The sequence below is a fragment of the Pocillopora verrucosa genome, chromosome 7, assembly GCF_036669915.1.
Source record: "Pocillopora verrucosa isolate sample1 chromosome 7, ASM3666991v2, whole genome shotgun sequence".
Classification (NCBI taxonomy): domain Eukaryota; kingdom Metazoa; phylum Cnidaria; class Anthozoa; order Scleractinia; family Pocilloporidae; genus Pocillopora; species Pocillopora verrucosa.
Window position 1 is genome coordinate 8,529,796 of NC_089318.1, and position 22,500 is coordinate 8,552,295.

The 22,500-nt window shown below is 38.4% G+C and overlaps 3 protein-coding genes and 1 pseudogene across 3 annotated transcripts; 2 read left to right on the top strand and 2 right to left on the bottom strand.

The window, feature by feature from the left end:
* LOC131780327 (ribonucleoside-diphosphate reductase subunit M2-like) overlaps nucleotides 1–22,500 on the bottom strand; it is a 240,027-nt pseudogene that overhangs the window by 1,113 nt on the left and 216,414 nt on the right.
* On the top strand, nucleotides 2,470–4,353 carry LOC136282099 (uncharacterized). Its single transcript, XM_066169332.1, has 2 exons — nucleotides 2,470–2,567; nucleotides 3,617–4,353. Exons 1-2 carry the CDS (start codon nucleotides 2,499–2,501, stop codon nucleotides 4,304–4,306), a joined length of 759 nt encoding a protein of 252 aa, XP_066025429.1. The 5' UTR covers nucleotides 2,470–2,498; the 3' UTR covers nucleotides 4,307–4,353.
* Nucleotides 6,471–11,295, bottom strand: LOC136282098 (serine protease 33-like). Its single transcript, XM_066169331.1, has 5 exons — nucleotides 11,172–11,295; nucleotides 9,455–9,568; nucleotides 8,645–8,869; nucleotides 8,193–8,369; nucleotides 6,471–7,544 (listed from the first exon to the last, which is right to left on the bottom strand). Exons 2-5 carry the CDS (start codon nucleotides 9,552–9,554, stop codon nucleotides 7,114–7,116), a joined length of 933 nt encoding a protein of 310 aa, XP_066025428.1. The 5' UTR covers nucleotides 9,555–9,568; nucleotides 11,172–11,295; the 3' UTR covers nucleotides 6,471–7,113.
* Nucleotides 12,727–20,847, top strand: LOC131783179 (uncharacterized). Its single transcript, XM_059099916.2, has 6 exons — nucleotides 12,727–12,796; nucleotides 16,160–16,521; nucleotides 17,154–17,303; nucleotides 17,886–18,008; nucleotides 19,242–19,595; nucleotides 20,210–20,847. Exons 2-6 carry the CDS (start codon nucleotides 16,188–16,190, stop codon nucleotides 20,845–20,847), a joined length of 1,599 nt encoding a protein of 532 aa, XP_058955899.1. The 5' UTR covers nucleotides 12,727–12,796; nucleotides 16,160–16,187.

The following is a 22,500-nucleotide window of genomic DNA, read 5'->3' on the forward strand; positions in this document are numbered from 1 at the left end:
CCCTCCACCCAGCTGTATTCAGGACTAGATGATAGAAACAGAAAATTCAATATTTGATCAGTATTCAGGCATTATGAATGTTATCACATATCGCGAATACTATGAGATGTAAGAAGAGTAAGGTAAAGCTCGTGTTAGAAAAGTCACGATTGCGATAAACATTGTACCCATTTTAGAGCGACGGAAAATATCACATATAGCCATAATAACTCAAGGTTGAACAAGAACTCTGTTCTGAAGGCGCGGGAAAACGCGAGTGGGCTACTTCACTATGGTTTAAAGTGTTGTTTAAATACCTATTTTGACCTTAACTTGGAATTCATCTTCACGTCAATTTTTTAAATTTTTTTAAACTCTTGGTTCTGTAGATTAGTCCGCAAAAATAAGTTTCGCTGTTTGTATTAGGTAGAAATTCAGTGCTTTATTTCCCCCCCCCCCAAAAATGGAAGGCGAAGCTTTCTTCCAGCCGCTAAGTTTTTCCCTAAAATAACGTTGCAGACAATGACTTGTAAATATATAGGAAATCATTTATGTACATAAATTTGTATCTTTGTGTTTTCAATGGTTCCAAAGCAAAAATGAGAACTGGATTGGACTGCAATAGTGTTCTGAACCCCATACAGAACATGTCTGATAAAAACCAAAGAATCTTTCCAGTCACTCTCGAAAACCACCTGATTTTAATTGGTCATCATTCCAAGGAATTGCTACAAAATGTTGTGAGTATTCAAAGTAGGAAATTGTTCACTTGAACCGCGGAACTTCGTTAGAGTTACTTTAGTCTATCGGACGTGGGTTGTAATTAAAACGGAAATTATTTGTTCTCAACGACAATGAAGCGATCATATACGCTATAAACAGCTTTCCCCTTTTGAACTTACGAAATATGTTATCTCGCGCAAAATATTGCTAGAACTTCGTGAGCAGGAGGGAAACAAGGGTCTGATCGTTTAACACTAGGTCACACATTGCCACCTTGTGGCAAACACTTTTGAAACCGACGTGCAAACACTGACAGCTATCCAATTTCTATCATGCTTTATGTCTAGTTTAAACGAATCTTGCACCCTTTTCTTACATGAAAGAACGAGCAGACATCTCCGTTTTGCGCTCTTTTCGTTGAATATTCCAGTGATCCAAATTCCAGAACAGTTCTATTTAAGGAAATCGAGCATCCTTGACTGTGCTTCTGTTCTTTGCAAAGCCACGCAGAAAGCTGCTAGAGCATGAGAGAGTGTAGGGAGAAACCAGACGGCGTAGGCTTGCTTAATCCACTCGAGAGGTACTACTTAGGCCGGCTCGCTTCTTCCGAAATTTCACTTTCAGAGCACGCAAAAAGCCAAGGAGAAGTCCCCAGAAAAGGTCGGACAATTTGGCAGGATAGCGTGCACAGCTTTGTGGCTCGGCTCTAATGCTCGAGTACTCTCATAGTGGTACGCTCTTTCAACCTATTATATCCAAAATTTATTATACAGTTCAGTTGTGTATTCTTTGCCGGCCGAACGATCCTTTACCACGGCTTTCGATCGAAGCTTTATCCATTACGATCATTACTTCCATATATTTCGACAGGACTCAAACTCTCTCTGTTGAAAGAGTGTGGAGTCAAACGTCCTTACTCGTGATTTCCCCTTCAATCTTGCATGTGTAGCTGACCATGTCACTTTATTTCAAAGTTGCATGTGATCTAAGCTAGAGAATACAATGAAATTTTGGTCAAAAACTGTTCTAAAACACAGACTTTAATCTCTGCAGACGTGGCCTCACGCTTTATTCAATAAAAAATTATTTCTCTCCCGAACATGCTTCAGACATGTGTGTGTGTCATCCTCGTGCTCTGTTAGTTTTCGTGTTCACTATGTTGCTACTTTTCTTTTCAATGGTTAACGCAGGTAAGCTCTTGCTTGCTATGTATTCGGCAACAAAAGAAATATAGTTTTAATTCATTTACGATTTAGCATTACCAAAGAAGTGCTCTTAAGCACGCTCTAAACTTGCTATACTGTAAAACTTACGTTTACGAGTTTTTAACTGAAAAAAAAAAATGTGTAACGCGCTCTTTCAGCACCTCTCATTGCATCCTCGTAAAGGAGGAAATGACTTCTGCGGACGTGATTGCAAACTTATCCTTTCCCAAAAAAATCTCTAAATAAACCAGGAAGTCTGTTTTTTATTATAGCTCACTATTCTTGCAGCACATTCATTATACTTAATGAAGTGAGTATAATGAGGTGAGTATAATTCATTATACTCAAAAGAGTGTTCTTAAACACCCTCTAAACTGGCTACACCATACAACCTACGTTTCAGAGTTTTAATTGAAAAAATATTGTGTAACATGCTCTTTCAGCACCTCTCATCATATCCTCGTTAAGGAGGATATGATTTCTGCGGACGTGATTGTAAACTTATCCTTTCCCAAAACATCTATAAATAAACCACGCAGCGTGTCTTTATTTCAGTTCACGATTCTCCAAGCACATTCATTATACTCAAAGATGTGTTCGTCTGTTGTGGTGTTGCTTTTCGCGGTGGCTTTTCCGTTAGAGATTATTAAAGCAGGAAAGGTGAGCGAGTTTCAAATCTGTCGTGTTAAAATTACTTTGACGAGCTGTCGTTTAGTAAACATCTTAAACAGAGGGGACGGTTTTTGAACGTGACTTTCACTGGCACACCCTTAGGATTAAAGAAGCCTAATAGCATCAAATAGACAGAGAATCGAAATTTCTCAGGCGCGGTGCCTACAGTAAAAAAGCACAACTCTCGAACTGTGAAACCAAAACGCCACCAAAACGCACCAATAACGCTAAACCAAGGTGTTATATATAGCAACAAGAAAAATGGCCATAAAGCAGTCAAGATCGCGATCAACACAATTGTTAGCCTGACTCTATATCGCGAGATGAACGAGCTAATGTTCATTTATACGTTCGCTCTTACATTGAGTCTTTATTGGAAATTTCCCCTTGAGCTGATGGCCGTTCCAGTCACTTTAGCTGTGGTCCGTCAACACCCCATCGAGAAGCTCTCTACTACGGAAAATAAATGTTGTGAGGAGTCTTGATAGCTTGAGGTTCAGTTTTTTCACCAGCATTCCCCCATTGTTTCATCCCGAGGTTATTCAACACTTTGCAATATGCATTTATTATTTTGACGCTCAATGTTGGAATTTCCCCAGTTATTTTTTCTTTGTCTGGGAACCGAAGCTGACTTTCGGTTCACCAAATGTTCCTTCTTAGGTTTTCTAGTTTAACTAGGTGGTCTCAACACAAAAAAATCTTTTTTTTTTTTTATTTAGGTCCCTCTCAAAACAAGTTTGTTTTCAAGCAAATTTTTTTACAGCATGTTTTGTAGTAATAATTCTCAAGCTCAGCAAACCTAAGCAAACAGGTCCGCACTTTGGGTGCTTTGATAAGTTAATTGTTGATCATAACTTCATTCAAAGTTCGCGCCGGGTATATCTGTAAACGGAGTGGTGGTTGATTGGAAAACACAGACGGTGTTTCTCGGAATTGGGAAAATTAAGTAAACAGCCATATACTACTGGTCAGTGGCACTTGCTGAACGTGATAAGCTCATAGCCACATTCCTAATTCTTTTATTGTATTTGTCTCAGTTTTCTCAGGGAATCCACCTGGGAAAAAATAACTTTATAGCCCGATCCTGCCTGGACTATTTAAAAAATGGAGTGTTTGAAAACGGTTTCTACTGGCTTTTCGACGATAAGTACCAACGATACGTTGCTTACTGCGACCTTGAATCGGAGCCGGGTGCAGCCTGGACCCTTGTCATGTCTTGGAATCGAGCGTCCAGAAGCCTACGCCAATTCAGAAGCAGCACTTTTGCACAAGACGCACCAATTAACCACAAGACGCCGAACTGGGACTCGTACCGACAGACGCTCTCTCGGATGAAGAGCCTCCGCAGCACATCGACACACTGGCGAGCAACCTGCAGTTTCAATCACCTTGATAACATAGATTACCGAGACTACGTAAGGGGAAGTTTCAGCAACAACGATATCATGGGTTTTCTTGGACACGGCCAATGCCTGTTGGTGGACTACGTAAATATCCGTGGACATGCAGCTGGCCCTGGTACAACAGCAAGGTTCTGGCAGGTTCATAACACCTACATGCTTCACATCGACAGCAGTCATACTGGCTGTGGGTTCGTGCCCACTGCTGGGTCTTCAGCCAGTGAGGACAACTTTGGTTTTAACCAGGCTTTCAATACCAATTTCCGTTGTAACGGAGGCGATTTTTCCACAACACAGTGGTGGTTTGGTGGATACCTGGCTGAATAACCGATCAAATGCTGTGATTGTCTAGCATACGCAAATGGAATTTATCTAAATGGACGGAAATTTGATTGATTAAATAGGAATGCAAAATTCTTGACTTTAAAGTTGACTCACGAAACTACTCTAACAGCATCTAAAGGTTTATGAAATAGTTTGCAATTAGTAGATACTGAAATAAAGTACCTTTTATCCGAAATAAACCGAAAATTCATGTTAAAAATGTATTTTTGTGTACCGTTTGCTAGTTTTTTACCTTATATTTTTTGTTGTTATTGAAGCGCAAGATTGATTTGTTATACGTACAAAACGTGCATTACTGTTCATGTGCCACGCACTCAATTTAACCCAAAAAGTTTGTATCGTGCCTAACTAGCCCTTCAAAAATCTTTTCGAGCAATATTTATCAGTCGAAAGTTTGTTGGTTTGTTAAACTTTGTTTCAAAACTGACAGCTTCCACAGGATAGTTTTATTAAAGAGGAATACGTCATTTTGCTCGCAGAAAAACAACCGCACTTTCTAACTACGCGTTTGATTGAAACCAAACACAGGCCTATATACATACACCCTGCAGAAACCAGTCTTCAATCGGCTCGAGGCATTCCATCGCTGAACATCAATCGCCTCACGATTACTTTGTACACCATTAAAATGATAAATTTTTTTTTTGCTTCGACCTGTACCAGGCGACTTGCACTTAGAGAGAAGTGGTTTGAATGAGTCATAACGTGTAACTTGAATTGTCGACCTACAATCGGTGCTATGCATTCATCGACAATCAACTAATCCTCAGGGTACACCAGTGGAAATGGATCATATTGATGCAAATTTACGCTACCCACTCCCCAACAAGGCAAAATAGTCATGGCGATGACTTTTCGAACAGGAACACTTCTTCTTCCATTCGGCAATAATCCCTTAGCATTACCAATAAAAAAGGGTTTTTGTGAGATGTTTAATGTGCGACAATTTGAGCCAAAGAAAAAAGCATAAAACAAAATTTTCCGTATGAGGGACGTGCGCGTTCGCACGCACGCGGCGCGGGAAAAAAACACACGGCCAGCGAACGCCTCTGCGAGATACAAAATGCAAAAATAAAGATGACAAAATCGTATCATAAAATACTTATTGACTAAGTTATGATCGGTCGGGACGTACAGGCCTTTCTGCCCTCGGTCTCTACATCCGGGCCTCGAACAAAATATATTACTATCCTGGCCTCCCAAGCATTCACTAAGTACATAATATATTTTGTATCATTTGTCAGTTAACTAATATCTGTGGTTCATCTCATTTTACAAACTCTTATTAAAGCGACATGACGGTTCGTGTGTCGGTTTCATAGCGCCCGCAAGAAATGGGTCTCACGTTGTACCTTGAAGTCAGAACTGAGGAGACCGCCCCAGGAAAGGCTCTTCTTCAAACGAATTTTGATAAGAAACGAGTTCGCATATAACTATAAGGATTAGGAGTTCCGCAACGCGACCCCAGTGAAGTAACTGTAGTCATCTATGGTAAAAGCAGGACACATCCAAAAAGTGGCATAGGTGAGCACAGTTGTCATGTCATAAAATTAACGCTCTTCCGTCAATAATCCTACAGTAAAAAAAATCCGATAATTTGGAGTCTTAAAGAGAATTGTTCTCTCTTTCGATATTTTTCTTTCTTTTGCCGCATGCAAACGAAACATACAGATATGAAGACGTACCTGCAAATACTTGATAATTGATCAGGAACCAGTTATTTATGAACCAGTTATAATGTATCATTCCTCGAAAGGAAGTTTCGTCTTTGAAATCCATTTTTTGTCCTTGATTTTATGAAAGCAATGGAATCTGCACTGCAAGGCTAAAACTAGTCTGGCATATTTCAATTCTCAAGGATACAGGTAAGGAGTTGAATGAACGAGTTTCCATATAGATGCAATTTCACACTGAAGAAGACGATCACGGTACACAGCATTTGTAAGTTAAACACGCAAAAGGCCGGTGAATGTTGTCGTTGGTAAAACCGCCGTGGACACACAAAGAAAAAGACTATTTCCAAATTTAACCGTGTTAAATTTTCCCTGAGTAAAATATATCGACACCATTCCCGCAGAACGTTTTAATTCACAAACAAAGCTTTTGAAAGTCTTGACCATAAAAGTATGAAAAAAAAGTGTCAATATTCTTTATTCGTTTTCTGTCGTTTTACACTGTTTAGGCGAAAAGATTTCCACTATGTTCTCTGGGCTGGACTCCATCTTTTTTTTATTATTATTATTCGAAAGCGCTTTACGTTTCAGTCTTCACATTGTACCCACCTTTAGACCTGCAGTCTGTAAACCTATGACTAAATCAACTATCTCAGTACCGAGAGTACTCTTCTCTTCAAGCGGGAAAGGGAAACTCAAAGAGAAATGTAAATTTGAGATATGTAGTCCTCAATTTTTATAAGTATTTTAACTGCTGTGTAATTCTGTTTTGCAAAAACTCCCAATGTGGGAATAATTAATGTGTCACACATGGGCATATGAAACAAAAACACATGAAAATTTAATTATAACCCCCTCCTGTAATCGTTCCTCTTAGAAAGCGAGAACTTCAAGAAAATAGTTGGTCATTGCCTACTTCTACAGCTAGAATAGATTTTGAAACTTTATCCTTGAATCTTTTCAATGGAAATAGAACGCTACTCATGTTAGAAACCCTTTCCCAAATGAAACTTTGCTTGCTTGTTCTGGCTGAAGGGGCATGCTCACTGGGAAAAGTAATCGACAATCACTTCTCGTTTAACTGCCACATACACTCGTAAATTCATGGTATTAAAACTACTGTACAACTCTAGTAATCCAAGAGTTTAGAACTCGCACGTCAGTATAAACGCCGTATTTATTTGGGACTGCACAATGTTTTCCCCATGATATGACGCCCACGAGGTACCACTGTCCTTCATATTCACAAGCTAGCGGTCCACCGCTATCTTTTTGACATGCATCAATCCCTCCATCCTTGTATCCGGCGCACAAAGCCGTCTTTGGAACAGTCCCATCGTAGGATTTCTTTTTGTTACATTCCGTTCGCGAAACTAAGCGTACCGGAGCTTCTTGCAAAAACTCCGACGGTGGCTTGTTCCATCCCTTTGATCCCCATCCTGTCACATAGCAGATTTTCCCGGGGGGGAATACTAAGCCATTCACGGGGAGACAGATAGGTCGCACAAAACTGTTATAGGTCACTGGGCTTGAAAGTTCAAGAAGAGCTGAAATAAAAAGGAAAGCTATGAAAAAAATTCTCGCCATTTATCCATATGAACAATAATTCTTATCTGGAAAATCTGGAAAAACATTGTTCGCGGTGTCTTAATGGGTGAACGATGCTTTTCCAATAGTAACTAGTGTGGGAAACATCGCCACCGTTTGGGCGAAACCTTGCGAACCAAGACGTTGAAAAGATATGTGGACGCTGATTGGGGTGACAGTTTAACACCTTGAAGCAAAGCTGCTTTGTTCAAAGGCAACTAAATGTAAAATCTTTTCCCTGGAAGAACTGTGAAAATTCCAGGAGAGGATCTGAACAAATACGAGTGGGAGTTTTTTATCTGGGAGAAATAAGGAGGAGCGACTATTCTGCCATTATCACAAAGGACCTCTACTTGGTAAATATTAACATAACGCTTCGTGACTCAGTCGGTAGTTGTGCCCAATGAGTATCAAGAAGGTACGGATTCAAATTCCGTCGACCCCGAATTCAGTTTTCAGGACTCTCTTCCTACAATTTCTTCAGTTTAGTTTAGCTATGAGAATAATTTCGTTATTTTTTTAAATCATCCAGCTTGCACTCTAATTATATTTTATAACAATCATTTCCTGATGAGGATTTTTTCCCCTATCGCAGGGTTTTGACTCACCTACATCATAATCTGGAGGCTGAATAAGCACACCTTGAACAGTTTTACCCCAGTACTTTGGGTGCACGATGATGTTCTTTACTCCTCTCACTTGTTGAAACTCTTTCGACTCTGATGAAAGAGGATTGGCACCAAGTTTAACTTTCCAGCGAGTTGGATCCTTTGTTGACCGATAATCTGTTTAAATATAGATATATTTCAGACAAAGTTATCATCCTGGTTAGGAGGCGGAAATTTAATATTCAAGGATACAATGACATGACTTTTGCTTTAAGAAATACTAGCGAGCTCGCTTCGATGGAAGAAGGAAGTTCCTTGTTTGGCGTCTGTGTGAAATTCCTAAATTTTTTCTGGCCTCTCATTAGCTGAGGTGTTTCGGTTAGAAACTCATTTACGACCATTTTCGTCATATATTATTAGAGTACCTTGGATTTTTCGCGTCATTCACACACCTGTGAAACAATGGCAAGCAGTTAAAACCCAGTTAGGTCTGATAATTGAGCCTGCACACACTTGGACATCATCCAGCATTAAAGCAACCTGCCAAGGCCATGCACCATCACTGCTTACTCTCCCACCCACTATTCGCTTGTCTATCACATTGTTTCTTGTAATAGCCATTCCATAGTAATTACTGGTTGTTGAGTGAAGAATACGTTGTCCACAAGAGTCCATACCTTAAATAAAAAAGGAGAACAGAATAATATTTCTTTGCCTCCTTGAATATTTTGGGATTATTTGTATCAGGAGGATGGTATTGTTACTAAAAGGAGTGACAGATTTCATTTCACAAAATAAACTTAAAACTTGAGAGAGCACAACTTCCTTCAGTGATATTTTCCGAATAATTTATTAAGAATGGTAAGTTTGTGTAAAATTAATTTCGAGCATACTAGACTGATGGGTACACAGTGATGACGGACGAAGTGTTGATGAAGGCGGACTTACGAGAGAAGTAAAGAAAGGAAGACAAGGTAAATCTTAAAAAGCATAAGCTAAAAGGAAACCATTTTGGAGTTTCGTTGAAATTTTTTTCCACCTTGCTTTCAAATTCAACTGGTTCTCTTCTTGTAAATGAGCACGAAATCTAAATCAGCCTTTTGCAGTAAAAAGCTTTCTCTACTTTTATCGGAAAAAAATCATTAACTGCCCCAAACATCAGTTCAAACAATGCTAAATAGAAAACAAGTATAGAACGATTCAGAGCACATTTTTCCCCCCCTGATTATGCAATTCTCGTACTTCACTTTATACCAACTTACCTTGGGGGAATCGTTCCTTCTGAAGGACAGTAGAACCACAACAAACGTTGATGATCATAAAAGACATACACGTAACAGTTTCTCTTTTCCACAGCATCATTGGGTACAAAATGACTGCGATTAAACAAAAACGGTCAAAAAGGCGTCTCTCACAAGTCATCATGTCATATTCGTCCCGTGATTTGTAAAGTGCCTTGGATTCAATATCTAGCCTGCAACAAACTTTCTTTTTGTATTTGAATAAAGGGGGCAAGTTTCTAAAGAAACTGTGGTGCTGCGTCAGTGGGAGAGTATAACAGGGTAATTTGGTACTATCAACTGAGTCGATAATACTAAATTACCCTTTCCTTTTACATGGTTAAGCGTATATGGCTACCTAGGAATTACGTGTGCACAAACACGTACCAATCCTTTGGATCTTTTCATCAAATCAACATTGATCTTTGCACGAGAAAGATTTCGCAGCGAAACATGTTGTCGTTCATAGGTCACGCGGCTATCTCTGTTTTTTTTCTCAGCGATACACTTAAAGCAGCTGCTTCTTTTTGAATTAGGAAAACAGCCCAAAGAGCGGGAATCTTTGAAATAAATTTACTTGTTAAAAGAGATCATGACAACAGAGAACCGTTGCTTGTAAATTATTGCGCTCATATTCTTCCATAAAAAAAGATCGGCGGCCTCTGTGCCTAAAACTCACCATCTCGACTCATACTATTGAAAAACGGTAAGATAATGTTAAATTGGCCTGAAATTAGCATATGTTCAAGTCATTATTTACTGTCCAATGCCTACCTAGAAGACGCTTTCTGTCGGCTTAAGCAGTAGCTGAGTAGTAAAAAATTCTGCTTTCGTATGAATCAAAGACCAAAAAAAAATGGACTCTGCGATTGAAAAATCCTACTTCTGTTTCACATCTTTCATTGATTATCTTAAAGAACTTTCTCGTTACATCCAATTACTTAGAGAATAAAGCCGATCATCTTCTTTGAAAGCTACCGACCTTCCTTGTTCAATATTTAATCAAACGCTCCACTTTCAAACGTTCGCAAACATTAGTTCAATGCTATTCTTTAGTTTATCTTTGAACAACTTCCCATTTCCGTCGTTTGGTCTTGGTATCAGCTTCTCCCCAGATAGTATAATTTTAGCAGTTGTTTAAAATCGTGAACATCAGCTGCGGAAATTACACACAGTAAACGAAGATAATTCGGCTTGTATTGGACAAATAACAGCTAAAACACTAACATGTAAATGAAGTGCAGGAACAATTCTATCGATGCTCAATAAATTTTGGTCTTTTATCACTTGCACAACAGTCTGCCAAACACGGTAATAAGTTAACTGAATATTTGACTTGTGCTCACCTATATCAAAATATTATAGCTGACTTTTGAAATCTTTTTAGGCAAAGCAGTTAAGAAATTCAGATACTTGTCTTTGAAAGATTATTTATTAACCGAATAGATTTTATTTTTAAAATTATGTCCCAATATTAATTTTACTGAATACAACAGTAACGTTTTTCCACCATTAAACGTCTCTAACAATACGGTGAACTTTCAGAGTAAATGGATCAGTACAACCAGTTAAAATAACAACGCAAAATCTCGTCGCAATTTCCAATAGCAGCTCAATAAACTGTCAAACTTATAAATCCGTTTCTTTATCTCGCGGCTTGAATCAAAAGTAAAAAATTTTACATTGGTAAACACCTTACCTGTCAGTTTTGTGAATATTCTAGCTGAAGAACGATTTGTGTGACTTGTCTTTTATCGAGAAAAGTCGTCGGTATAAGCGCTTCTTGTCCGCTTACACCTGTTAACAAACCACCCTTAACATAACAAAGATATCCTGCTGATTATGTTTGGCGGCGTAAAAATTCATTTTAAGGGTTCAAAATAACCATGTTGATCCTACTTATAACTACCAAGCCATCACTGACTCCCCGTGCTGCAGGATTGCACTGAAATTTTTATGCAATCAGTTGAAAGATTTGAGTGGTGTGGCCTTTCTTACGAGTCTGGTTAATGTATTGTTGTTCGTTGACTATAAAGTTACTTTTAAGCCAGGTGCACTTTGTTGACTTTTCAACCAGTCTTAGCCGTTCTTTCTAATTAACTCTCCCCGCCTAATCTCCCTTTTAACAGGATAAAGTTTTCTTCTGAAATTTAGTTCTTTGGAAGTTTCTCAACAGACATAAGACCGTGGTTCTTTGATTTTCTTTCTTTTTTTTTATTTTCTTGTATTCGTTTGGTGAATGCTGGAATAACTTTTTTTAACCTCCCATCCCAATTTTTACAATTTACCCGCTAAATTAATATCTTAAGACAGAAAATAAGAATCCACACGGTTTTTCCTGCTCTATTGACATAACTATAAAGCCAATTGGTATCCCAAGCGTCAGCCGTAGCAAACAAAATCTAACCTTTCAAGTTTTCGCGTTCAATTCCGTTTTTGTATAATAAGACCGCCCTCCTAGCTATTAGTTTCTCTAATTGTGTTTGCAATGCAATCATTCGCCTCCGTAACTGCAAATTGAAATAAAAAGTATGTTCCGTCGTGTACGCCTAGTGTTAAGTGTCACTGGATTGTTAGCATTTATATGTAGGAAGTGTGTCGTTAAAAAGTAATTGTAGTACTTCATAGTCTTTAATGAAAACGATTTTCCAACTGAGTTTCGAAAATCGAAATCCAAAGTAATCCCAGCGACCAATCGAACAAAGATTCACATTATCACGAGATAAGGAGAACTCAAAGTAAAAATAAGAAAATTGGCTGAAGCGCGGGAAAAGGCGAATGACTCAATTTCTTATAGTGTTGCATCTGATTCGTTTAGATGGCACGAGGTTTCTAAACCAATAGTAGAGCGATGCTTAGTAAAACCAAAGCAATATCGGATTACTTTCCACACTCATTTGAAAATTGCTCAAAACTAATGTATTGTAAGAAACTTGTATGCCATTAATTTTTAGTGAAATTCTCCCATTTGAGGAAAGAAATATTACATTCTATTTATAATTTTTCATCTATTTCCACGTGTTTTTACCAAGCAAATAACTTCCTCGCCAAAAACACGATCACATGGTTACCAACTGGAGAAAATGAAAGTTACTTCATGATAAAGTAAACATCCTTGAGTCATTGAAAAACTCATCTCCTTTTCGAAACAAACATAATCTGCAAATAAATTGACCAGCATAATGAGTCATGACTTTTTCCTACAGCTGTATGAGCAATATTCAAATATAAAAGAAACAATTGAAGAACAAATATTCTGATGTGACGCAGGGCACAAAATGCTTTGACTAGAAACATTAAATCTTGAAAATTCGTCATCAAAAGGTATGTTCATATCCGAAAGTTAGTTTTTCTTTTAGCTACTTTATTTGTTTTTGAGCGATGAACTACTCTGCAGGGATGAGTCTAAGCTTTCACCTAGAAGTCATAGATTACTACAGGAAAGACTTCACTTCAGCTGAGCGCCTAAGTAATCCAACTGGTGCATATGAAAGAACTAAGTCCGCGATTTAATACAATTGTTTTTATTGATGAGCTGGTCATATAGCTGAGAAACATTTCACAAAGACTAACTTATGGTTTAAAACCTGTTGAGAATCTCATAAGATGCGCTGATTAGTTGGAAAGGGAATCGTTAACACATCTAGGTGAGATCATAGGAAATTAAAGTTTGCGCTTGCTCATGTAGAAGTTGTCATCGGAAACACTCGAGCGAAAGAGGGTGACGAAAAGGAAGATGTTGAACAGAGATTAGAAGCTGTGAACTCCACATAGACTTCCTTGTTAAGTTTAATCTGATTCTATATGCAAAACACATGCAAAAACTGACCCGGAGTATCAGTTCGTGATGTTTTCCTACAAGTTATATTTAAATGAAAGTATCACAATTGAGGAAGTACTAATATACAGATTTTGAAGGTGCGCTACTAAATAATTGAGTAGAATGATTAAACCTTAAAAATCATTCCACGAAAGGAAATTTTGAATTCGAAGCTAACTTGAACTTAAGAAAGATCCTGTGATCGATGACGTTTTGTTTTACTTAACATTATCTTCACCATCATTCACATAATCAATATCATTACCATTAAAATCTTTACTTTTTCCCACCCTTGTTTTCCACTTCCTGTGTCTCTCGCCTAAAACTACCTCACACGCTCAAACATATTGATCGATATCAACGTTTGTACCGAAAGATGATTGGTAGGATTAAACTCTGATGCGAAAAAACATAAAAAACACCCGCACACAAGGGTAAACAAAGCAACAGAACAAAAACAAAAATATGCATTACAATGGATCCTCGACTAAGAGGATATTACCAGCACGACTAAAGGTGATTACCCTCATTTCGCCAAGACGCTCAAAAGACGATAAACAACAGACAGGAAAAATTAAAATTTGGTAAGTTCTATTAGACTAATATGCACGGGTATCATTAAAAGAGTTCTCACACGCTCAAACATATTGATCGATATCAACGTTTGTACTGAAAGATGATTAGTAGGATTAAACTCTGATGCGAAAAAACATAAAAAAAAAACACCATAAAAAAAAAACACCCGCACACAAGGGTAAACAAAGCAACAGAACAAAAATAAAAATATGCATTACAATGGATCCTCGACTAAGAGGATATTACCAGCACGACTAAAGGTGATTACCCTCATTTCGCCAAGACGCTCAAAAGACGATAAACAACAGACAGGAAAAATTAAAATTTGGTAAGTTCTATTAGACTGATATGCACGGGTATCATTAAAAGAGTTTCAGTTCCTAAATCTGGGAATAGGGGCACAGCCTATAACCCTTTTTGTTCAACGCGTTTTTTTTTTGTCCACTCGACGTATTTAGAAGCCTGTGGTAAATAGCTGATATTGCTTAGGCCAAATAAACCCAAATGTCGTTTCCTTCCGATTGGAAAGCAAATTAGAAATTTTGATTCCTTTTTTCCTCAGTTGTCATCTATTTAAAAAAAATACTTATTTTTACTAGTACTGTCACGGTTACGTAATCATGTAACAAAATATACGATAGACAAAATCAATCGATACTAATTTGGAAGATTAACCAGCATACCTACAGGATCATTACTTTATTACTGCAGCATTGACTTCCAACACTAAAATTTGGATTCTTTAATTTCTCTACCGCTTATTCACTAGATTTCTCACTGCACTAGGGAAGGGAATGAAAAAGTTTCGCTTCCAAATTAATGTAAGGTGTAACTGTTACACAAAGAAAGGTCTCATGTTAGAAATCTACGATAATAATAATTATATAGGTTAGAGACAATCTACCGAAGAACAGCTCATCCTGGTTAAGCAAGTAACTAGGACCAACAAACGCAGATACTTTGACGTAATTCATTTTGTTTTGACCAGTTGTTATCATCAATAAAAGACATCCAGTTTCCATATTAACAGAAAGAATACTTGAAAGTTAGGGGAAAATTATCCACCCACTTAAACAACAAAACTTTCCAGTGCCATTCCATCAACAAAAACAGATTTGCAATTGAAATGTAAATTGCTTAAATTGAGTTTAATTCTCAATCACGTATTTTCACGCTGTTTCTGTTTTTCTTTATCGGTCGTGCTTCACTTTTTTTTTCATGTTTTGAACACAATGAAACCTACGGCGAGAAATCAAACAAAACTACTAAAAATAAAAGCCAGCGAAACTCGCTAGATTTTGTTAGAAATATGTTTCGCTGAGACAATTTGTATTACAGGGAAACCTTCATTAGATGAGGTAGAGATAATTGTAATCAAACCGAAATCAATCTGACGTCGCTAAAGTTCTCTCCGTCATTCACCATTCTTTATTCAAGCAATTACCACTGCAAATGGTTTCTTGGACTTTCAGACGAAAGGAAAAAACTTCATGATTGTATGACTTCTGTTCTTCGTTTGTTCGCGTGACTGATATTTTTCGTGAATCGAAAGGGAGGTTTTTTTTTAGTTGGTTAAGTAAAGAAATCACAGAACAGTTTCATCTAATGAGAGTAATTGTCCTCTTAGGCTGACAAAAGACAAACAAGATTCTGAAGAATATTGAGACGTTCGATAAACGTTGTGTTTTTTAAGTCATTAATGACTTAACACGACACGCCCAAAAAGTTTCGCGAGGAGAAGTAAAAATCAAACCCAGAAAGTTTCTCGATCTAATTAAAATGAAAATTGTTAAGATATATTACGATATGTTGACAACTTGCCTTATTTGGTTATTTGCCTCATAAAATAAGCAGTGATTTTATTGCTTACAGAACGGCCTCCAACATGGCATGTTGAGTTTTTTTGCAATACAGAACAACAAGATATAGAAATCAAACCGTTTCCAAAAACATGTTGAGGAAATCAAACATTTACAAGAGCAGCGAGAGATGTAAAAGCAACGAACGTAGACAAACAGAGACACTTCGAAATAAGCAAGAGAGGATAACCCGGCCTCTTTTAGAATCCAGAAAAATCTTCCCTCAATATATCTAGGCAGAGAGACCGCCGGTCACCTGCAAAAACACTCCTCTATCGTCTAATAAAACCCAAGATAAATTTAAAAAATTTTAGACGAGCAATGCTTCAGTATGTCACCCCGAGTACAATGATTTCTCGTTCACTTCTTTCTAGAGGAATATCATGATAAAAAATTAAATATGTTGAACTAATTCCAACATTCCTTCCGCAGGACTCCTAGGTCTGAAGTGTTTTACGTGATGGCGTTTTCAAGAACTTTTCACATTACAACTTCGATGATAGCGATTCTGTGTCAAACGATCCATGCAGCTTCACCTGAACCCTGTGGAAGCGAACAATCGATCAACGGGATGATGCTTAAAGGACATGTTTTTCAGACCATCAAGGCTTCCCACTCAGCTTTGCTCGCATTGGATTGTCTGACAGCGTGCAACAATGACATAAGATGTCAAAGCTTCAACTATGTTATCTCCCAGAGCATATGCGAACTAAACAACCGCACGAAAGAAGCCAAACCTGACAACTTTGTTCCCAACCCTGAAAGATATTATTTCAAAAGATATAAAGACAGAGGTAAAATATACTGCATGTTTAGACCCCCTAGGTCACCGTGTGTTGAATGACCATGATACTACGTCAATACTTTGCACAAATTTAAAAGCAGTCAACCGCAATTTTGATAGCTCGAAGGGAGCAACTGAAATTATAAGAAAATTACTCACTTTATTTTTTCTACACAAATACATGATAATGACCTACGCAGTTTAAATGTTGATCTACATAGATTCCTTACTAAGGCATATGAGGGAGAGAAAAATGGCATGATTGCAGCTGTTAACCCTTCAACTCCCAAGATCCCACTAGTAATTCTCCTTACTGTCTCTCATACAGTTATTTTAATTTTTTATCTTTTTTCAACAAAAGCCGTTAAGAAGAATTAGTGTTCCCTTTAAATTGGACGATTAATTTCAATTTCTGTTTAAATAACAGAGTGAAATTATCTCCTTTATCTAAAAGCAGTCATAAGAGCGTTCTTACTTTAGCAAATTCCAATTATTCCTCCAGCACAGATCAGTTTGCTCAAAGGATAGACGGTATAAGAGTGGTAAAATCTACACGTCTATGATCTATAAAATAGTCTGGCGCTTGCACGAAGGAGTATTGCTCTAATCTCTCTTACAAATCAATTTTTTTCTTCTTATCAGTCGCACTTGGTTCTATACCGGAACTACCTGCGGACTCTTGTTGGGAAATAAAGGTTACAGAAGGAGAAAAAGCCGTTAGTGGTGAATATTGGTTCAATTCTATTATACCCTCTAAGAGCATACTCGCTTACTGCGACATGGATACTCTTGGTAAGTGGAGGACGCTGTCAGATAATGAAAAAGTAAGGGTTATGGGTTACCCTAAGATAGCAATAATCGTACTAAATGGTGGGTACCAGCGTGGTAGAGGTATAGGCTTAGGCGTGGTTTATTCCTTTAGTGTAATTTAACAAGGGTTTCTGTATCCCTCCGTTAAATAACCTAAATAGTACGAAATATTTGAAGAAAAACACAATCACACGTACAAATCAACGAGCAAAAAAAGCAAGTACGATAAGGTGTACTGATCTCTCTCACCTGTGATTAAAATCTTGTCGAGATAACATGATTTTTTTGACGATAACTGAACTCAAATCAAATGGCAATTCTCGGATGACTACTACACCGTGGCGTTCTTTATTAAAGTAGATTGTACATTAGTTGAAACTTGGGTTTTATTCTCGAATAAGACGTTCACGTACCCAACTAATCCATGGAATTCGTTTGATTGTTGCAGTCTATTCACAAAACTACTATTCCAATCTGAATCGCCACAGGTGCCGTAACGGCTACCGGCTGTGTATATTAAATATTTTGGCCATGTACTGATCTGGCCCTTGTTTCATTCCTTAGATATAGACGAGTGCAGTGCCTCCAAAAATGTCTGTGATGTAAATGCAGTTTGCACAAACACGGAAGGTTCTTACTCTTGTTCCTGTAAACCTGGATTTACTGGGAATGGAAAGCACTGCAGTGGTAAGAATTCGACTAACAAGGAGCTAGTACGTTGATATATAGTAAAATACGCTTTCATACAGACCTAATATCCTTCTACTTATTTTGTTCTATATATTTATATAAAGAACACGGCATCATTTCGAGTATTTATACAAGTGTAAAGCTTTATACCAAAAATGTGAAAATGTTTTATGAACGCTCGAAGGCATGCCCTTAGGTGATAAGAAAAACTCCATTCATTTCCAAACAAGTAAAAAAAACCAAGATGGCTTCCAATTTCGCATCAGATAGCTGATGATAAAATACTGATCACGTCCTAGCATAAGAAATCTTGAAGGAGGGGAAAGTAGAACTGGCAGTGGAAAACGTGAATGTTTTAGATCTGAAAGTTGCCTGGGGCAGCAAGTATAAAAACGATTCTGGTAGAACGAAGATGCATTCAAGACCTTTTTACATTCGGGAGTTCGATTGTTGTAGGATGTAAAATGTCAAGGACGTAACTATAGTCTCCCAACAAAAACATTTTAACGAAAGAGAGGTTAAAGGCGATTTCTGCATCCATTGCAAAGCTAACCAAGACACATTTGTTGACCGAACTTTATTAAAATGAGAACATCGAGGACATTTGAAGTTCTTTGCTATCGGTCTAAAACTATGAATATTTGAACATATTTTTTTTGTCCTAGAGTGAAAATGAAGCGTGAAGCTGGGAAATTAAACAAATTAGTACTGGCGCCCGTGTGAAATAGAAAGAATCACTAGTTAATAAAGATTAAACGGTCCGTGCCATTGGCAGGTTGAAATTTTATTGTATTTGAAAGGACATGAAGTTGCTCGAGTACCGACACAGGCGATTAATACCAGACGTAGGAGAAAAGCTCGCTTTTTTTTATTAATTTAAATTAACGCCAAAATTACGATCGGTTTCACGTTTTCCGCCCGGGGAAAAGATTAGCCATGGACATGGTCAGCCTTAAAGTGGGGAGGGTTTTCCTGTAGTAAAACATTTTACACTTTTATAATCCAATCAAAAGGCTCTGAAAAATTTCAAACAAGATGCTATTTATAAACTGCTTGGTTCAGACTGCTACATATAACTATCATCTAAACTACCACAGTCAAACCACTGTTCCTTTTTCTATCTCTGGTTTTAAAATTATTACTGCATCTTAACCACGAGAAGCGTTGGAGTTTCCCTAGTAAGACTTCGAACAGTTGTTAATCTTTCATAATGCTTGCCTCTCTTCCCAGCACCAGTAGTGACGGTTACCAGCTCCTGTGAAGACCTCACCCTGGAACAAACAAACATCACTGGTTTTATATTCTCCACCTTACGCGATTACTACAAGTATAAAAATAACATGGAGTGTAAATGGGGTGTATCTTCCAATACAAAATTGGAGCTAACGTTCTATACATTTAAAACAGAGGAGGACAAAGATATTTTGGAGATTTATGATGGTTCTTCTTCCAACTTTCCTCTAATTGGTTCCTATAGTGGCACCTCTCTGCCTCCACCTATTACAAGCTCATCGCACGAACTTTACATTGTATTCTCCACTGATTACTCAGATAGAGAGCCTGGGTTTCAAGCAAGTTACCGAGGTGGGTTGGACCCAAGAGTTATCAAACGCGCGAGGGAAACAACTAAACGCGCAGCAAATTGCAAAAATTATCAAAAAATGACATAAAAAAATTATAATTCCTGCAAAAATTAATTTCGATATTACCGTTGCAGCATAGATTATTTCTTTTCTCAATATATGAACGAAGTTCCTTAAAAAACATCAAGGCTAACCTCGATCTGATTTTGTGCAATTGATCTGAATGAGTACAATTGAAAACAGCGGAAAAGCCTGTCGTGAAGCTTCACCGTTTATGAGCAAAGTAAGAACTTCTGGGAAAACAGACTTCTGTTCCGGTCTGATAGTAATAATCATTCATGGGAAAGCCACATATCCCCCACAGCGCCTAAATGTTCTCCCCGCGTTACTTAATTTTATTTTGGTTTAAGTTATGTCTATCCACTTTACTCCACGGGTAGGTTGGGTAGGTTCTTCATGTAAATAATTGCAAGAATTCCCCTCTTCGAAGGGAAACAGTTTCTATGAAAAGTAGTGCTTGAAGGAGTAGTTGGAAATTCAAGACGTACCATTTCCGAATGAATCATTTTAAATTACGTGGCATGACCTTTTCCGTTCGTTTGACCTTTGAAACAGCCATTACAGAGGGTTCCGTCCGCCTCAGAAGAAGTGAGATACCATTAACTGGAACCGTGGAAATTTTTCATGATGACAAGTGGGGCACCATTTGCAGTCATGATTGGGACATTCAGGACGCGATGGTAGTCTGCAGGCAGCTGGGCTTCCCTCAAGCTACCAAAGCTTATGGAAACGCTTCTAGAGAAGAAAATGGTACCGTATGGATGACAAAAGCGGGGTGCCTAGGAAATGAATCATTTCTCTACGAATGCAACCACAGCGGCTGGGAAAACAATAATTGCAATCACGGCAAAGCCGCTGGTGTACAATGTTCTTTTGGTCCATCCCTACTTCGTTTAGTGAATGGAGGATCAAGCCACGGTCGCATAGAAGTTTATCACAATGCAACATGGGGTACAGTGTGTGATGATAATGAGCAAAAGGAGGCTGCTGACGTGGTGTGCCGCCAACTTGGCTTCAATGGTTCCTTAGGAAAGCCAGTGTGCTGCTCAGCGTACGGCGAAGGTGTTGATCCCATTTGGTTGGACGACGTTCAGTGCGAAGGCGACGAGGTCTCAGTGTTTAACTGTGAGCATGAGGAGTGGGGAGAACACAACTGTGACCACACTGAAGATCTAGGTGTGGTGTGTTATTAATAGAATCCTGGGTCATTGAGCCCCAGCACACGTGCATTAGTCACCCGAACAGTTGTGGACAAAAAAAGACTCAGCCAACTAGCAGCGCTCGTCAAAATCCACCAGAGTACTTTGTAGTGATCTCGTTGGGCTGCTTCAAACACTTGTTATTCAAACATTGTTTCATTTTTACCATTTTCGTTAAAAATTAAGAAGTATACGTGGATTTAGCTCAATTATCTCACTAGGTTATCAGTGGCATTTTGTAAAGGGAATTGACGTGGGATTCTTTTCACGAACCTCGGCAACATTACCCTGTATAATCAGATTTGGATTTTGACTGAGTTCGAGAAGAAAAAACACTTGTAAAAACAAACAAAAAATTGTCACTACCTACAACTTCACAGTTTACTAGCTCCGTTAGCGTTGTGGTTCTGATTTCTCTCCCTTTGTCCAGCGGATCCTAACACTCCTCTGTTTACTCCCAGTTTTCTTCATGGGATTTGTTTTAATACCAATGAGATAAAGCATTGTATTTGCAACCTCAAGGGTCTAAAAGTAAAGTCACACGTACGTAGGGACACTAAGTAAACCTTTGCAGCCTTTAATAGTTATTGCTATTAGCAGGCTAGTTGTATTCTTTGTATCTAATGTTGGTGATTATTTCGAGATAAACTTCGCAAACTTGGTAACTTGACCTCCACGTTTTCGAAGTTTTGGGAAGAAAACCCGTCACATGTCCCCGCCGGAACCCGAGACATTTTGAGGGCGAAATGTCATCTGGCGTACTTTATCTTCCCTTGGTTAAGGACTTTGAGGCGTGCGAACGAAAAACTTTAATAAGGATTGAAAGGGGGAGCTTGAATCCAAACTAAGGTATACCACGCGCAACCCTCCAACGAAATTGCGTGGCACGAGTTGTAAACACCAGTGCCGGCCGCAAAAGGAAATAACATGGGCGCACGTAAATATGGAATTTCCCTTCGAGTGTTCCACTCGATAGCTCACGAGTGAGATGTCGAGTTGAACACGAGAAGGGTAATTCCACATTTACAAGAAACCCTGAATTATATTGTTTATCACATAAATACAATAGCCCTTTACTGAAAAGAAAAGTCGACTTTACCAATGAATAAAAAGGAAAGGAACGACAATTCCCGCATAGAAATCGTAAAGTGCATTGGTGCAGGCTCAAGATGAAAAATGAGTATTGTAGTGTTGTAGTAGCCATAATCCGTGAAAATTCCGACACACGACCTTAGATTGAAAATGATGAGGGCTATGCATTTCATTCAACAACCTGACCGAGTGGCGCGAAGGGAAAGTGACGTGTCAGCAGCTGATTGGCGATATCAAACACACTTGAGTAAATATCGGGGGGTGAGGGTGTGGGTGGACCTCAGCAAACAGGAAAGGGCAGTGCGCTTTATATTAATGTTATAGTGTACTGTTAACACCCTCAGGTGGATTCCAAGGAAATTTCCCCCAGTTGAGGATCAGTCACTCGCATCCTTCGCTGAAATCATGTCCCAATTCCTACCCCTAATTGCCCCCGCAAGGTTCCGGCCTCCGAAGAGGCACTCTAGAGGTCCCCGTGCATAGGGAGAAACAAAAACTGTCGTATGATCTTTAGGCGAAAAAATAGTTTCGATTTGTCCTGAATGCGGCGCTCAA

Bases quoted from the DNA above. Each gene is read 5' to 3' on its own strand.
- LOC136282099 (XM_066169332.1), top strand. From the start codon at position 2,499: ATGTGTTCGTCTGTTGTGGTGTTGCTTTTCGCGGTGGCTTTTCCGTTA. The intron at 2,568-3,616 runs GTGAGCGAGTTT...TATTTGTCTCAG, and splicing joins AGATTATTAAAGCAGGAAAG to TTTTCTCAGGGAATCCACCT.
- LOC136282098 (XM_066169331.1), bottom strand. From the start codon at position 9,554: ATGATGCTGTGGAAAAGAGAAACTGTTACGTGTATGTCTTTTATGATC. The intron at 8,870-9,454 runs GTAAGTTGGTAT...TTTTTATTTAAG, and splicing joins GAAGGAACGATTCCCCCAAG to GTATGGACTCTTGTGGACAA. The intron at 8,370-8,644 runs GTGTGTGAATGA...ATATTTAAACAG, and splicing joins TGCTTGCCATTGTTTCACAG to ATTATCGGTCAACAAAGGAT.
- LOC131783179 (XM_059099916.2), top strand. From the start codon at position 16,188: ATGGCGTTTTCAAGAACTTTTCACATTACAACTTCGATGATAGCGATT. The intron at 18,009-19,241 runs GTAAGAATTCGA...CTCTCTTCCCAG, and splicing joins GAATGGAAAGCACTGCAGTG to CACCAGTAGTGACGGTTACC. The intron at 19,596-20,209 runs GTGGGTTGGACC...CCTTTGAAACAG, and splicing joins GTTTCAAGCAAGTTACCGAG to CCATTACAGAGGGTTCCGTC.